This window comes from Pangasianodon hypophthalmus, chromosome 6 (assembly GCF_027358585.1).
Source record: "Pangasianodon hypophthalmus isolate fPanHyp1 chromosome 6, fPanHyp1.pri, whole genome shotgun sequence".
NCBI classification, from domain to species: domain Eukaryota; kingdom Metazoa; phylum Chordata; class Actinopteri; order Siluriformes; family Pangasiidae; genus Pangasianodon; species Pangasianodon hypophthalmus.
In genome coordinates this window covers 31,231,965-31,249,502 of record NC_069715.1, presented here as the reverse complement: position 1 = coordinate 31,249,502, position 17,538 = coordinate 31,231,965, and the positions used below count along the sequence as shown (strand labels likewise).

Genomic DNA, 17,538 nt, shown 5'->3' with positions numbered 1-17,538 from the left:
ACAGCGTCACTGCAAGACTGCAGCCGCAACGCCCCAACGCTTTTAATGACAATCTCTGGTTTACGTCAACCATGTCTCTCTATCCTCAACTCTGCCTACTTTTTATCAGTTTGTTATACATTCGACTAGAGAGAACAAGACAGTCAAATTACTGTATGAAACCTGCATGTAATCTGCTATTCCCCCACTCAGATCAGACCACAATTTGGTCATGCTCACGCCCAGCTACACAGCTGTCCATCAACCTCTAGCATTAAAAAAACAGTTAAGAAACAGACTCCTGAAGTGGTGGAGACTCTGTGTGGCTGTTTGGAGACTGCAGAATGGGATGTTATCAGTGATCCACATGGGAAGGACAGTAATGGTATGACTAACTGTGTCACAGTCTATGTCAATTTCTGTGTTGAAAGCAGCATTTCATCATTCTCACCAGGGAGGTTCACTGCTTTCCAAACAACATACCCTGGTTAACCAGTGAACTGAAGGCAAACAAAAAGAAGAGAGCTTTAAGAGCATGATGTAGGTCCAGAGAGAACTGAAAGTGAAAATAAGGGAGTCCAAAGACTCCTAAAAAAACGACACTTAAGTTGAAGATGTAGCAAATAATACCAGGGATGTGTGGAGTGGTATGAAGCTGGTCACTGGTTTTAAGAACAATGAGCAAACTGAGGGAAGTACAGATTGGGCAAATAAGCTGAACCAGTTCTTCAACCAATTCAACACCAGGTCTCCAGCTGTGCCTCTGCTGAACCCACCCTCCCCTTTCTGCTCCACTTAAGAGGTCAAAATCATTGCTGATGTTTTACTGTCATTTCACTGTCACTGCAACAGCAATGACTACATTCAGTGGAAAGATGAGGAAACTGGTGATTTATTAATATTTGAGGAATCAATTCAAGGTAAACTGGAAGGAACCAAAACCAAGTTGCATAGTAAAACAATTGCCCAAAAAATTGCAAAGTACAGCTACAAAAGAACACCACCACAACAGATGGCATACTTCAAGGAGGCAGAAGACTCGAGTTAACCTAGCAGTCCTCGCTGTTCTAACCTAGCAGTCCTGCACTTTTAGGAATAATTCAAGCACATTATGGGTGATAAGGTCACTTGGTCTTACATAGGTATTCTCAATAGCTCTTGTGTCAATGAGGAAAGCGGTTTGCTACTAGGAGTGAAGTAAACAGGCTGGTAGGTTCAGTGTAAATGTTGATTTGTCTCAGTGATTAAGGCAAATGTCTTTAAGAAAAGGGTGAATTATAACAATCAGTAGCTGTGAGATTACACAAGTCACATAACATCGTGGCAATTAAGCACCCTGCTTCAAACCAACACTATGATAGAATCAATTCAGTTCAGTGCTATTGAGTTTTACTTATATAACACTTTTAACAATGGACACAAAGTAGCTTTACAGAAATGCAAATATAGATTTAGATTTATCCCTAATGAGCAAACCAGAGGTGACGGTGGTGAGGAAAAACTCCCTGGGGCAACATGAGGAAGAAACCTTGAGAGAAACCAAACTCAAAAAGGAGCCCATCCTTTAGCTTTAAGTCTATAATATCCAAGGTGAAGTTATCCATTGATTAATGAATGAGACTTGTTTTTAGCAAATGCAATCATTAGGCTGTCCAAGTAAGAACATCCACAATCGTCTTAAGGGTATCCGTGTGGTACCATCCACAGCAACCTCAAACTAAACTTTGGGCTATCCATGCAGGGCCATCCTCAGCAGCAGCAAGGGATGTCGAGAAGGCTCCAAGCAGAAGTAGAGTATCAGGATGGGCCAGGCAGGACAGGAAAGTAGACATCTCATCAGGCAGCAGGAGTAACACGTGTAGCTCAACAGAGAGAGAGATAGAGAGAGAGAGAGAGAGAGAGAGAGAGAGAGTATTAGGTGTGCTTTTATCCTGTAGTGCTTTAAGAGGATGTACATTGTGTGCAGAGTGCAAGCAGGGAATCCTGGAAGACAAGCTATGACTGCATAACTAAAAGGGAGAGCCAGAAGACACTTTTACTGCTGCACAGAAAGCTTACTTCTAGCTGCATGTGGTCCTAGTACTTGTCTTGTCAGAATTAAGTAGGAGGAAGTTAATAAGCATCCAGTGTCTAATGTCCTTTACACATTCCTCAACTTTATTAAGCTGGTGTCTGTCATCTGGCTTTGCTGAAACATACAGCTGTGTGTCATCAGCGTAACAGTGGAAGCTAATACCATGTTTACGAATAATTTTACCCAGAGGTAGCATATATAGAGAAAAGAGCAGTGGGCCTAAAACAGAGCCTTGGCGAACACAAGATTTTAGTTTAGTATGTATAGAGAAGTCACCATTTACAAACTGATAACGATCAGTCAAATAAGACCTGAGCCAGGAAAGGGCTGTTCCCTTAACGCCTACTACATTTTCCAGTCTATCGAGGAGATTAGCATGATCAATGGTATCAAAAGCTGCACTAAGGTCAAGCAGCACAAGCAAGGAGACACAACCCTGATCAGAGGCCAGTAGTAAGTCATTTACCACTTTAACCAGCGCTGTCTCTGTGCTATGATGAGGCCTAAATCCTGACTGATACATTTCATGAATGTCATTCCTATGCATGAATCAGTAACTAATGACACTAAGGACAGATGTGTATCACATGTGTTACGTGTTGTCCTGTGTGAACTGTCAAGATAGACATCTAAGCAAAAATTATAATTGTGCAAAGAAGCTTGTAATGTGAATCTACGAACTGTGATGAATGCCAGTCCTCCTGTACTGAAGTTAGACAGCGCTGATCTAAGGCACTAAATGAGTATTTTTCTCCTGCCAGACTGATTTATTTGCTGTACAATCATTGCATGAATTTCATACACCATTGGTTTCCTTTGCATATCGAGTGTTGTCAGACGTCCAGGTGCCGCTTCGTCTGGGCGGTGATTAATCTGAGAAACTGCGGCCCTTTTAAGAGATTCACATTCAATTTCTCAGACACAGGATCCAATGTCACCTGAATAAACAATGAATATTTATCTCATAAACAAAACTCCTTCACGAGTGCCATCAACAGCGAATGCCAAGCACAATGAATCACACTGGTTTATGTGTTTGGATCTTGTGAACTCAAAACGTTGTGGAGTTCAGTTATTTTCTCCAACGCTCAGGAACAGAGAACTGGGGCTAGTGAAAGAATTATTGTTCATTATTGCTCTGTGATTGTAATTTCTCAACACAGCAGGAGTGTTCTCAGATCTCTCCTGCAGCCTGCCATTCACTCAGAGATAAATATTCATCTGGTGTTCAGGATTAAATGCTTCTGCAGTAAACCAAGAGGAAATGCTGATAATGTTCTACAACTTTCATTCAAATTAAGAGGAACAATCAGCACAGTCACATGTGCAGCATCAAGAGATCACAAATCAGCGTGATGTAAAAATAAGGATTTAACTTTTTAAGATCACACTGACTTTCAGCTTTCTGGATGTTCAAACTCCAGCACATCTCCGTTTGAGTTTCTGCATCATGTCAGACAAATAAAAGTGAGAATAATATCCTGTTTACATCTCAGTGATTCCAAATTATTTTCAATTACTTTGCCACTTTATTTTTACAATTATTTTGCTAATGGGCCTGAACCCTCCTACAAGCTATTCCAGCAAACAGAAGACAATTTAACCTCCAAGTATATTTATGAGTCCTAAAATAAATTTCATTCAGCGCCTCACTTTCAGAACACGCCCAAATAGTAATTAACCTTACAGGCAAAACTGTAATAGCTGTAATCCATCACAACATCACTGTTTTACTATATAAAGCACCACAGGCTCTGTTTTCAAACACGCACACACACACACACACACACACACACACACACAGAATAGTTTTGTGTTAGAGCATCACTGTGTCCCTAAGTCATTTTTTTCTTTTCTCCTCCAGGTGATATTTTCGTGGTCAGAAATGAATACATCTGTGTTAATGTTGATGAAGCGCCGCAACAGGAATTGTGACGTTCAAAATCTGTGTGTCGGCCAAAATGATGCGGGTGTTACCCCCTGACATCATCCTCTTAGTGCTAAAGAACAAAACATTAACTTAAAGAGAAAGAATAAAAGAGAAGCTGGTGAGGGAAAGACTGTTTATAGCTGCTATTACGTAAGAGACAACAGGAACTAACTTGTCTCACTGACACTCCATTAATTAATGCATTAATGCAGCTATAAACGGATAAAAAGTATAATGTATCATTCTTTAACACAAAAAGGAAATTGTAATTGTGGGCAAATTGTGATACTCAACTGAATTTAACGGTTTATTACCATATGGCCGTCAGTAATGTCCAATGCTGCACTCAGTCCAAAAAAACAGTAACAGACCCGTGTGCATATAGAAATATTTTAAACATCTCGTTATTTTAAATATTTTTGTTTAAAACATTTATTTTAAACATTTTGTATTTTATGTCATTCCTTTATTTAATTATGTTTTATTTGTTATATTGCTATAACATGGCACCTCTTAATGGGCGTGGCACTAGCCGGGAGAAACACCAATCATCTCAATTTGTCTGGAATAATTTTAAATTAAATTATATTTCAGGACACATTAGTAATGAATGAAGTGATCAGTCAAGCAGAATGAGGCTTTATTAACTTTCTCTTCAGATTAAACTCGTGCTAAATGTATTTCTAAATTATTTGTTTTCTCATGTCTTCATGTTTCTTCACAGAGAGTGTGAATAACGTCGTGGCTATAAGCTGTACACATACTGTTGGTTTTGTTTGTGTCCTGTACTTGTAGCTTTTTCACTCGTGTGTTTATGATATCCATGTTTACATCCTGCAGGGCTTTTTAATGTTTAATGTTTAAAAGTCAGTCAGCACTCAGACCTGAGCATTTCTCTCGGGCTTGTGTTTTAATGTTACCTCAGTATAAGTAACGTAAGAACACTGTGCGCTCTGGGCTACATCACCTGCATTTCATTTAAGAACCAGCTCTTATTTACAGTGCTGCAGTAATACTCACAGAAATTAGAACATAAGAGAGACGAGAACAAAAAACAGAAGATTTAAACATTATAAACTAAAACATGACAGTCACACACTGCTAGGTTCAGGATTAATTATTTAAAAGCCTTGCTGTAATCAGAGAACCCAGAGAGTCTGTTAGAGGACAGTGAGGTTCTCCTTGAGGTGTACACATCGGTACTCATCCGTCTCACCTGCACTCTGACTGTCTATCTTTAGAGATCATCTACAGCTGGGTGTTCAACGAGTTTCCATCTTTTGTGGCTGAGGACAGCCGACGCTTCATCTCACAGCAGACAGGAAACCTGTACATCTCCAAGGTGCAGCCCTCAGACGTGGGGAGCTACATCTGCCTGGTGAAGAACATGGTGACCAACGCCCGGGTCCTCAGTCCTCCTACACCACTGACACTCAGAACAGATGGTGAGATCAAACACACACACACACACACACACACATGTACAAATATACAGCCAGTCCTTTATGATTAAACCTTAATCATAGTGCTGGAAACCTTTTACGATTGTGCCATTCTACTCCAGGCCGAGTTTATGAGAAAAGTTACGGTTTATTCTCACTCAGAAAAACTACAGTGACCACAAACACACAGCGATGCTAACACTCAGCTAGCACTCAGCTAACACTTCCTCATTTCTCTTTGCTCCTGAATTTTACTAATTAGTGAACATGACTGTGAAACACTGCTCAAAAATTGACTGTGCACTGAAAAAGAAAGCATGGTGTCGGACGGGATAAATATGGAAATGACATAAACGTAGGAATCAGTAGATACTTACACTGTTTTTTTCGTTGCCTAAAAAAAGGTAGAGTAGAAAAATACTGTAGCTGAGTTGATTAACATGTGAAGAAAAATCACTGTAGTTCAGCGACTCTGAGTTTATTAGATCCTCTGTTTCAGTTTAACTAATCACACACATTTATGTAAATTGTTTAGAGCTCACCGGACTAGCTGCAGCAACTAATATACGCTTCACATGTTCTTCAGAACCCTTGAGGAACCTGTGTTTCTGTGGATATACAGCATGAAAGGCAGTGGAAAGCTGTTAGTGTCTTTGTCCTCGTGGTGCTCGTGTTTTTGTGGATGTCAGGACATTTGTGCTGCACAAACAGAACTCTAAAAGCTTATATACTGCATTTTAGAAATAATAAATCAAACTAAAGCTTTGTCACCTTCCTTTCTCTACACAATGTGTGAAATGTTTTATTACCACTGAAAGAAATGTGAAGTATGAAAAGCATCAGTTGAAGAAGTTGTCAGCTTTTGTGCATTTTCCTGTCTTTCGACACAGAGACGTGCTTTATCTTTAGCTTTAGGGCTTCTGCCTCTGCTTACGATGCACTCCTGCGTGAGTGGCCACCAGGGAAATCATGTTCTAGAGCAAAATTAATCGAATCACTGGTCCTGTTCATGAACGGGCCTTGGATCTTTTTATAGTGTCCTCCCAGGGGCCAATCGAGAACCAAACTCTCACTCACGCTGAAGCTTCAGGCCGTTTTCTTCCATGTGAATACACAGACGAGCCTCATCACCTGTAGCTCAAAGTCAGACATCGCCGTCCTCCATCTCCGTGCAGCTCATCTGAAAGAACCTTGGTGGAAAGAGACAATCACTGATGTCTGGGGGTCACTGGGGATCGTCACACACACACACACACACACACACACACACACACCAAACTTCCTTATTGACTGCAGGATTCAAATGACCTTGTTGCTTGGAACACACCGAGTGCTAAGCACATTAGCATGCTAAACCTGATTTGGGCTTCTCATTAAAAAAAGGAGGGAGAGATGGAGAAGAGGAATCCAGACGGATGTGTTTGAGCCACAGGTTGGTGAAGTGCTGCTGCTAAATGTCCTTGTGTAAACAGCCTCTCAGGCAACGTGTCAGAGAACAGCACATACATTTTCTTCTTTTTCTGTAAGCAGCTTCAGGAAAAGTTAGTCACCCGGAAAAACAAACGGAGCTGATGGGAATCTTTATCCGTCCTGCAGCCCAGCACATGCATCATCCTGTTGGCAGCCGTTCTGTGTGGAACCTTCGTACCGTCAGCGGCCTAAAAAGCTGAAAATGACTTTGGCACCAGCAAACTCAAACTACTGACTGCTCCTCATTTCTCTCACTCTAACGCTGGAGTTATTCCAGAGTTCTCCTCACTCCACTGGTGGAACTAAGGGTTCCTCATGGGTTCTGTGGATTGTTAAGGGTTCTTATCTTGCTTGGAGCTCTCTCTCTTGTAAGGTTCAACATAATAGGTTCCTCCAGAGGGACAAGCAGTGTTCCGAGTGTATTATTTATTTTTGGCAGATTATGAGGTGATGATTGGTGGGCCTGGGGTCATGTGATTTCAGAAGAAATGTAAACCAATTTACAAAAATTGGTTCCTCAAGGGTTCTTCAACCCTTTTTGTGAAAGCCCCGCCCTCTATGGTTTATTGGCTCTCAGATTCACAGGATTAACGTTCACATAGATGACCTTGTTGCAAAGTGAATTTAAATGCTACCGGAAGCTTCAGGTATTTCGTGTCCTTTTTCCCTTTACTTTCATCATGTTCAGTCTGACGGCTGCATCAGCCCTGAAACATCACACACTGGTAGACAAACACAGATGGAAAATCAGCTCCATGTTGTTGTCGCTAGGGGGCGCTATAGCAGACAACACCTATAGCAAAACCTACAATGGAACAGCGACAGAAAAATGCAAGCAAAAAGAATGAAATATGTGTTAGTTCTAATAGTTTTACTCCACAATGCTGCTGAATTCTGGATTGTGATTGGTCAGAAGACGTTAATTAATTTTCTATAACAGCATTAGTGCAGCTGCACAGGCATTGTCATTTACATTTTTGTCCTTGTTTGAGGGAATTTTTGGGTCGAGGTGTGTCAACATTAACCATGACGATCGTTCACTGCTCTGTGTTCATTGTGTTTGTGCCACTGACAGAATTTATTTCTGACAGAGAATTTATTTCTGCTGATCTCCAGATTTGCTGCTTCTTTGTAAAAGCATCTGTGATCATTTGTTATGAGTTCACTGGATTAGTTGCTGGAACAGAGAGAAAAAAGTTTGGCTTAAAAAGGGCATCAACAACAACATTCATCTTCAGAAATGCTTACAGGCGAGGCCAGGTGTATCGCCCTCCACAGACGCCTTTCACAATTAATCCAGCTACAGCTACAACTTTTAAATTAATTAGTCTGAGCTGGAGTTCTGACTCTTGTAGCGCAGGGACACAGGAGACACAGGACAGTGCAGTTTTATTTTAAATCTGCTTCTCTCCATCAGCTGGAATGTAAATTAGCGCTACATGATTCTCTGTGCAGAGCAGCTTCTGTCCTTCCACCTCTGAGATGATCTTAATCAGACGTCTGCACCTTGGGGTAAGTGCTGGATCTTCATCACCCCATCTCTCCTGTCTCCTGATTTATCATCCTGCAGAAAAGTGCTGCAGAAACAACAGTAATTCTTAAAGAATCCTTCAGCTCTCGAATTCAGGAGTTTGCCAAAAACACTCGCAGGTCCTGTGATCTCCTGTCTCCTCCAATCGGCTCTGATTCTTATCGGGTCATTACGTCTGTCAGGACTGAAGTGAAGGTCAAACACGCTGCTGGCCTTCATCATTCATCACTCACTCAGGAGGACTTTCCTCTCAGGGTTCTTACTGCTGAAACACACATAATGAACTGTTTATTTTGCAGCAAATGAAAAAAGGATTTGTTTTTAATTTCACATAATGGACCAGATTTCTCCCTCTACAAATGCCAAAATAACATAAGATTTTCTTTAAATCGCAAAACTTTCCTTTATAAGAGGACTTTTCTTTACTGCTGTTTTTATTAAGTCTCGTCACGATGTTAGCATCTTGGTGTAAATATTAATTATAAGATGGACCACTTTCTCAATGTCTTTTAAAATGATGCAATCTGATATTCACAGAATTCACATAATGTTATAAATTCAGATAAGAGAACATAAATACACTGAAAAGCTGAGTGCAGAAAGTTTACACACCTTCAGTACAAAATAAGGAAGAGAAAGAAATGTAATTTAAAGCAACAAGACATTTAAGTCGTTTCCACATTTTTGCCTTTTTCACTCTTGCTGCCGTTTGGACCGAGAGTTCGGTGGAGTGTGAAAACTGTTTTCGAGCTCGATCCCTGGTCCTGTTGAAATCAGTGGTCTGAGGTTCACCTCCACACGCCCGTGGTGCGGTCTGCATTGTGTGTGGAAGCTCTGCGTGCTCTGCGCTGCACATGGACTAATGTCCTGTTTCTACTTTCGTGATCCCGGGGAAAGGGTTGTTATGGTTACTGATATATAAAACCAGACTTTCACAAGACTGAAGCTCTGAAATTAGCTCACTTTTGTTTGTAGGTATTCCTGCATAATGACTTGCTATACATCCAAAAAGTGTTCTTCACCACAGTGTTGGTACTAAAGAAAAACTATAAACAACAACAAACAGATGAACTTAGTGCTGTCCAACACGCAAACCTGCGTGCACAAAAGTCACATATGGAAAATGCATGTGACCGATTCACGGTTTAGAAGGAATTCTTCTAGAAAGCAAACCTGTGAGTTTGAGCCCCGCCCACAAACAAGCCCAGAATCGGTCCTGAGTACGAACTCGAGTATTCAGACCCAGTGTGAAAACACTCTAACGTGTCTCAGATATTTCTCCATATTTAAAAAAATTATATGTTAAGATATTAATAGTAAAAAGATCAAAATATAAGGTTTTGGTTTGCATTTTTCTTTTTGAATGTGATATGAATATCTATCTATATTCTCTAATAATAAATCATTCTGTAATTATATTTCGATGTTTTATAATCAGTCAGCTTTTGGATCTTCTCAGTTATAACACGCATGAGATAACCATTGGGGGGTGAAAACTTTTTCCTACATGTTGAACTGTAATTGTAAAGCGAAATATCAGATCACAATCACTGAGTTTCACGAACACACTCCTCTCCCAGCGTGGCTCCAGTTTGTGTTTTTACACCGAAAGTGTTCTGGATTGGTTTTAATTGTTAGAAAATAGACATAGAGCCCAGTGATGGGATAATGTTTTATTTATTTATTTTTCACTAGCTGCAATATTTTAAAAGCTTTGAGCTGCTGATGGAGGCCTGGACTTTTATCAGATAATTATGCTGCATGGCACAACAAAAGAAAAGGAAAATTGCTTTGCATCAAACAAGCCCATTGTAATCTTAATAAATGGATAAAATTGGGATTTGAAAATAGGCATTGCGACATCCTGTTTGTTTCAGCTCAGCCAGCCGAGACGCTTTCCTATCAATGTCGGCCTCTCCACACATTAAATATGATACGTGCAGAATATAAAATAGTAAAATGTTGAAAATGGATTATACAGAGAGTGCTGCTCGGGAGCTGTAAATGTGTAACAAGCAGGAGATTGAAATTGAAAAGGAGTTCAGAAAAGAAAGACTGAAGCAGTTTTCACATTTCTTGTGCACGCTTTACAGGCCGCATGAGAAATTCAATTTCTTTACAATTTCAGTCTAAATCAGTCTGACTGCAGGAATAAACTGACGTCCTGTATGAATAAAATAACTTTACATGTTTTTAAGCTCTGAAACTGCGGCTCACACACAGGAACTCAACCATGTGCTGTTCACATCAGACAGCTTTACTATTATTATTATTATTATTGATGATGATGATAACAGTAATAGTAATAACAATAACAATAATAATAAGAATAATAATAATAATAATAACAATAACAATAATAATAATAATAATAATAACAGTAATAGTAATAATAATAACAATAACAACAACAACAATAATAATAATAATAATAATAACAGTAATAATAATAATAATAATAATAATAATAATAATAACAATACTACTACTACTAATAATAACAGTAATAATAATAACAACAACAATAATAATAATAATAATAATAATAATAATAATAATAAAGCTCCCCAGTGGCAGACTTTTCTCTGAATGTGAAAAATTCTCAATGTCCTCTGACGTTATCTCTCACAGGAAACGGACGCACATGCCTCATTAACAGAATAATTAAAAAGGAAAGGAAGCAGAGCCTCAGGCTAAGACCAGAGGAAGGAAATCATCAGTCCAGACGCCACTAGAAACTTACAAACAGTCTTCGTGTGTGCTTTTCCTACGCACATCAGCTACAGAGAGACAAAATGATGCAAAAGAAGATAGTAGAGAAGAAAAGAGGAGAAAAGAGGAGAGGAGAGGAAGAGAGAGGTGTCAAGTGTAATGGAGATGAAACTCAGAATAAACTCTGATTATCAATGTGTGTGTGTATGCGTGTGTGTGTGTGTGTGTGTGTGTGTGTTCTAGGTGTAATGGGGGAATATGAGCCCAAAATTGAGGTGCACTTTCTTCCTACAGTCCTCACTGCTAAAGGAACGACGGTGAGACTCGAGTGTTTCGCTCTTGGAAAGTAAGTTTCTCTCTCTCCATCTCTCTCTATCTCTCTCCATTTCTGTCTCTCCATCTCTCTCTCCATCTCTCTCTATCTCTCTCCATCTCTCTCCATTTCTGTCTCTCCATCTCTCTCTCTCCATCTCTCTCCATTTCTGTCTCTCCATTTCTGTCTCCATCTCTCTCTCTCTCCATCTCTCTCCATTTCTTTCTCCTTCTCTCTCCATCTCTCTCCATTTCTTTCTCCTTCTCTCTCCATCTCTCTCTCTCTTCATTTCTCTACTTTTCTCTCTCCGTCTCTGCACATTTTGCTGGTTGATACAGAAGCAGCTGATTGGAGGATGAAGCAGCCGTCAGTTTGTGTTCTGTGCTCATACTGTTTATAACACGACTATCCTCATGAAGAAATCTTCCAAAACAAAATAGATAGAAAACAAAATAAATTGTAAAATCTTTATCTCCTGCTCAGCGCAGCGTTGTTCTCTTTGAACAGAATCACGGAGGCGTTTTATTTACGGTGAAAGCTGATAAAATTTAAAGTTTTGAAATCTTCATTAAAACTCGGTCACTTGATCCAGCTGTTATTTTATTAATAGCACATAAACGCAAATTTAACGTTTACATTAAATGTTAAGTTTTACGTTTACACTTAAGCATTTACATTAAACAAGGCTGCGATGGAGGCGACGTTGAGCTGGTGAAGCCGGACAGCAGCAGATTGCTGAATAGATCAGGATGGACTGAGAGATAAAATAGAGAGCACAGAGGAGAGATAAAGAAAAAAAAGCTCTTTACTCACCAGGCTTCACTTTTTTGCGAATGCTTTTAATCTCCATTATCCCTGTTTGGCCAGAAATCCCTCAGTGACAAATGGAGATGGTCAACATGAGCCAAACGCCAGGAGGGAGAAAAGCACTCAGAGGAGTGCGCATGAAGTGCACATGATGAAGCGATGTGTGTTAAAGCCCTTATTTTAACAACATTAAAAGTTACAGCCTGCAGCCAATCTGTGCTTTATTTTTAGAGGTTTTTTTGTTGTTGTTGTTAATCTTGCCGATAGTTCTCATGATGAAAACGAATGAAATGATTAAACACTATTTTCAGCTGTTTCTCTTTTTTAATGCGTGGTGTTTGAGATTTTTGAGCTTCACATTGAAACCTGAAATTTAAAGCTAATGAAAACAGAACACATGATTTCTGATATTTAACAGATATGAGTTCATAAGAAACATGTACTAATATAATCATAAACTCTGAGGTGAGATTTTTCTTTTCCATTCCGTTTTCATTCTTCTTAATATTGGAGTTTTTCAGTTTTACTGCGTGACTTACATAAAAATCTCTGTGGCAATCTGAAAGGTCCGAAAAATAAAATATTTTGCACTTGTGTGGAATCTGTTTATCAAAGCTGCTCTCATGATTTTATCTGAAATGTAAAATGAATCAATTATTTTGTATAAAAGAGCACAGCTTCTGACTCCGAACCTGTATCCTGTCATCGTCCCTCAGTTTGTGTTTGTTATTTTCTCTGAATTGAGCATCTACAGCGTCTGAACTCCATCACTGTTTACAAAGTCCTTTACAGTTAATCATCCACATTACAATCATTACAATCATCTTCATTTATATCTGTAGTTACTGTTTGTCATTCACCTCTTTTTCTTTTAATATGTCACTTTGGCCTTTAAACAAGTTTGTGTGTGTGAGCTCTTCCCCTGACCTGCGTTCCTCCAAATGAAAGATTTATCAGTGCATTTTATTATCAGTCTTTATATGTGGTCAGTTTTCACCCTGCAGTGTCTTTTCTGTCAGTCAGTGTGTGTGAGGTGCTGAGTGTGAGACTCTCACGGTGTTTATCAGTAGAGGGGTCGCTGGTGTGGAATCAGCTCTTAGTGCTGCATTTCTGTCAACTGCTTTAAACAGCTGAAGCAGTGACATTATACACCATTTAAACACACAAGGACTGTTAGAGCTGTTTCAGGTTGTACCACAAGGTTCTGTCCCACTATTATTCTCCACAATCAGCTCTCACTGCTACACCAATGATGTAACTGTATGGCCAAAAGTATGTGCACCCCTGACCATCACACCCATATGTACGTGTTGAACATCTCATTCCAGATTTATTCCCCGTGTGTTTGCTGTTATAATGAGCTTCACTCTTCTGTAAAGTCTTTCCACTAGATGTTGGAGCGTGGCTGTGGGGATTTGTGTTCATTCAGCTACAAGAGCATTAGTGAGGTCAGGCGCTGATGTTGGGATGTCGAGGAGGTCTGGGGTTCAGTCGGTGTTCCAGTTCATCCCAAAGGTGTTCAGTGGGGTTGAGGTCAGGGCTCTGTGCAGGACACTCGAGTTCTTCCACTCCAACCTTCACACACCATGTCTTCATGGAGCTCGCTTTGTGCACAGAGGCATTGTCATGCTGGAACAGGTTTGAGTCTCTTAGTTCCAGTGAAGGGAAACTGTAAAGCTACAGCACACAGATAGAAGACCTTCTATACAATTGTGTGCTTCTGACTTTGTGGTAACAATTTGGGGAAGAAACACATGTGAGTGTGATGGTCAGGGGTGCACATACTTTTGGGCATATATAGTATAATGATTAGGTCATCTCAATTCTCTGCAGCACAGACACACAGGTTGTTTAGACATGCTGTACCACAAAGTTGTGTTCCAGGCAGGTTATTATCTACTCCGCTTGTATAATGATCAGTTCACAACCACGCAAGATATAACATTTATTTACTTTCAGGAAAACTGCTGCAAAATCATTTCCCTTATAGACGTGTTCCCAATCACAGTGAGCGCATTGGCTAATTATCTCATTTCCTCTGAGCCGTAGGTGTGTCAGGCAGAGAACGTTTATTTTCAAGTCCTGACGCTCAGAAGCACTGAGATAACCTCCAGCTAAATAGTCTTTGTTTATAGAGACTCGAATTTAACCTCGATCATTTAAACTCAATTAACGTTCTCATCTGACTACAGTGAAATAGTGTGATATATCTGTGGCTCTCAAGGTGAGGAGTTCTGTGAAGCTTAGCCAGGGGATCTGTGATGTTTTTTAAATATATTTTATATTTTTACAGGAAATCACAATCCATCACTGTCAGAGTTATTATATTTATCCTTAAGTTGTTGTAATTATTAGCCTGTTTGTCTGGTCACTCGATTTGAATGGGTTTACGTAACTAAACCTGAATAATGTCAAATTGTACAGAACAATGACAGAAGGGTTGCATGGTCCTTTAATAAAAAAAATAAATAAAAATAAAAGTATGCACATTATGCACCAAAGCACCACTACATCATTTTGAATGATGTACATGATGCCACGACACAACAAACTACATGGAGATGAAGAGGTGTTGGGAAAATAATTAAGTTAGGAGTGATCTGTAATAGGATGCGGAGAACATTTAGCTTTCTTCTCTGATGCTCACACATTATAAAGCTGTGTACCATCTGAAATCTTCAAATATCATGATTCTGAATTTTAATAAACTATCTTACCTGAGCCCACAATGAAATGCGAACACACAGTAGTTGTAGCCGGCTGAAATCAGGTTTATCTGCTGTCCAGATGTAGTCTCATCTGGAGCTGCACATCTCCACGCTGACAGGATCACGGCCGGAGCACAATAAACTCTGAGACGGAGCGTTTTCACTCGACGGATTGTGAGGAGAGTTGTTCTTTTCACCGTGTCACATGTCTCTCATTGGAAAGCTGACGAGGCGTCAGAGTGCAGCAGCACTGATGGTGTCAGATAGAGCAGTTTATCTTCACGCGGTCCGGACGCTCGGATCACATCACACACAACCGCCTCACACACCGAGGCGCGTGACAGTGTGGCAGTTCTCTTATCTCTGCAGCCGGCTCGAAGAACCACAAAACACGAGCCACGTTCAGCTCCGAGGGTTCTCACTAGCAGATCGGAAATGATCCTGAACATCAATCTACAGTATTTATTGTTTACTTTGGTTTATCCCACTCTGCTGCTGAATTCTGGATTGTGATTGGTCAGAAGGTGTTGATTAATTTTCTAACAGCAGCTCTGACAGCTGCAAATCACAGATTTATTAATAATTAATGCGCTGGTTCTAATGCGTTATCGTTTCTATAGTAACACCTCATTTACAGGGACGTGTACATAAACGGATTAAAAAACGTGTGTAATCTGAATAAATGTGCATTAATGCTCACACCTCGCAACCTTCTCGGCCTCATGAGCACACACTTCTGCCTCCTGTAACACTCATATCTTTCATTCAACATTACTTTTTTCAGCTTTACTTTTTTCCAAAAAATTTACAGTTGTTATATAAAATAAAAGCCTACATGTAGTTTGTATATAGTTTATAGAGACACGTGATCAGGGACAGAACCAACAGCAAGACAAGGACAGAAACAGTCCTTATTATTATAATAATAATTATAATAATATACAGGAAACCCTGAAGCTTTAGCTCTGTAAATTAGAGGAAACATCGCATTTGCACGTTTTTCTCTTTGCTCGTGATTGGAGAGGATTTTATCAAACTCCTGTCTCTGTGTCTCTCAATCAGCCCCGTTCCAACCATCACATGGAGGAAGATCAACGGGAACATCCCGAAAAAGGCTCGACTCCGCAAGTCTCAGGCCGTGCTGGAGATTCCCAACATCCAACTGGACGATGCAGGAAGTTACGAGTGTAAAGCAGACAACTCCCGAGGAGGAACGGCCTTCAGGGGACACGTCCAGGTGTACAGTAAGGACTGTTTATCCCGAGAGAAAGAGAGAGAAATGGGGAGAGAGACAGAGAGAGAGAGAGAGACAGAGAGAGACAGAGACAGAGAGAGAGAGAGAGAGACAGAGAGAGAGAGAGAGAGAGAGACAGAGACAGAGAGACAGAGAGAGACAGAGAGAGAGAGAGAGACAGAGAGAGACAGAGACAGAGAGAGAGAGAGAGAGACAGAGAGAGAGAGACAGAGAGAGAGAGAGACAGAGAGAGACAGAGAGAGAGAGAGAGACAGAGACAGAGAGAGAGAGACAGAGAGAGAGACAGAGAGAGAGAGAGAGACAGAGAGAGACAGAGACAGAGAGACAGAGAGAGACAGAGACAGAGAGAGAGACAGAGACAGAGAGACAGAGAGAGACAGAGACAGAGAGAGAGACAGAGAGAGACAGAGACAGAGAGAGAGAGAGAGAGACAGAGACAGAGAGACAGAGAGAGAGAGAGAGAGAGAGAGACTGAGAGAGAGACAGAGAGAGAGAGAGAGACAGAGAGAGAGAGAGAGAGGTTTGTAGTACAATCACTCCTTTTAAACTTGTTTAGTTCAGATTGTAGCTCACCAAACTGAACACAATAGCAATATAAATAAAAATACTCTTAGAAAAAAAAAGACTCATCAGGGGTTCTAGCTTTTTAAATGGGTTCTACTGGGAACCTTTTTTAAAAAGGAAATCGTTTGGAAATCGTTAGTAATTATGTCGTTTCTTTGATGAATCAGAACTTTTAAGGGTTCCCCAGAGGAAGTACAGAATCTTTTGAATTCTCTTTTTGGAAAATTGTTTGGGGAGCGCTTTGGCTCGTTGATGTGTGAGTAACTCGGGATGATTTTAATGCTATATGAGTTACTTGATGTTTTGGGAAGTTGGTTCCAGAGCTGGTATCAGTTGGTTCCGTTTTCACTGTGTTCCAGGTTCTCTCTGTAGGAATGTGACTGCTCTTCTCGCAGGAATAAATGAAACCCATGCCATCTTACTTCTCACCTCTGTTACAGGCTTGATTGGGAATAACACGCATCCAATTAATGCACTTCTTACTTTTCTGACTAAAATAACTTTTTGTGTCCCAGATTTTCTCGCTCACTCTGAGACTCGGAGACTCGGAGATCACTCCGGTGTCACAGATCCATGTTTATCAGCTGCAGTGTGTTCTCTAATCGCAGTCACGCTCACACTCAGATTAAATGTGTGTTCTGCATTAACAGCAGTGTGTGTGGAGCAGAAGATCAGCGTAATGTCACGAGGATTTTTCACAATAATCATCTCACACTCACACAGTCATGCTGCTGATCTGAGATGTCTTCAGGT

At 40.2% G+C, this 17,538-nt stretch overlaps 1 protein-coding gene across 1 annotated transcript in view; it reads left to right on the top strand.

Annotated features, from left to right (window-relative positions):
• The window catches only part of cntn5 (contactin 5), a 129,197-nt gene that overhangs the window by 74,572 nt on the left and 37,087 nt on the right, over positions 1 to 17,538 (top strand). The window contains exons 7-9 of the mRNA XM_026911248.3: positions 5,225 to 5,428; positions 11,382 to 11,484; positions 16,029 to 16,210. Coding sequence (XP_026767049.3) covers positions 5,225 to 5,428; positions 11,382 to 11,484; positions 16,029 to 16,210 — 489 coding nt within the window. The remainder of the gene's footprint in view (positions 1 to 5,224; positions 5,429 to 11,381; positions 11,485 to 16,028; positions 16,211 to 17,538) is intronic.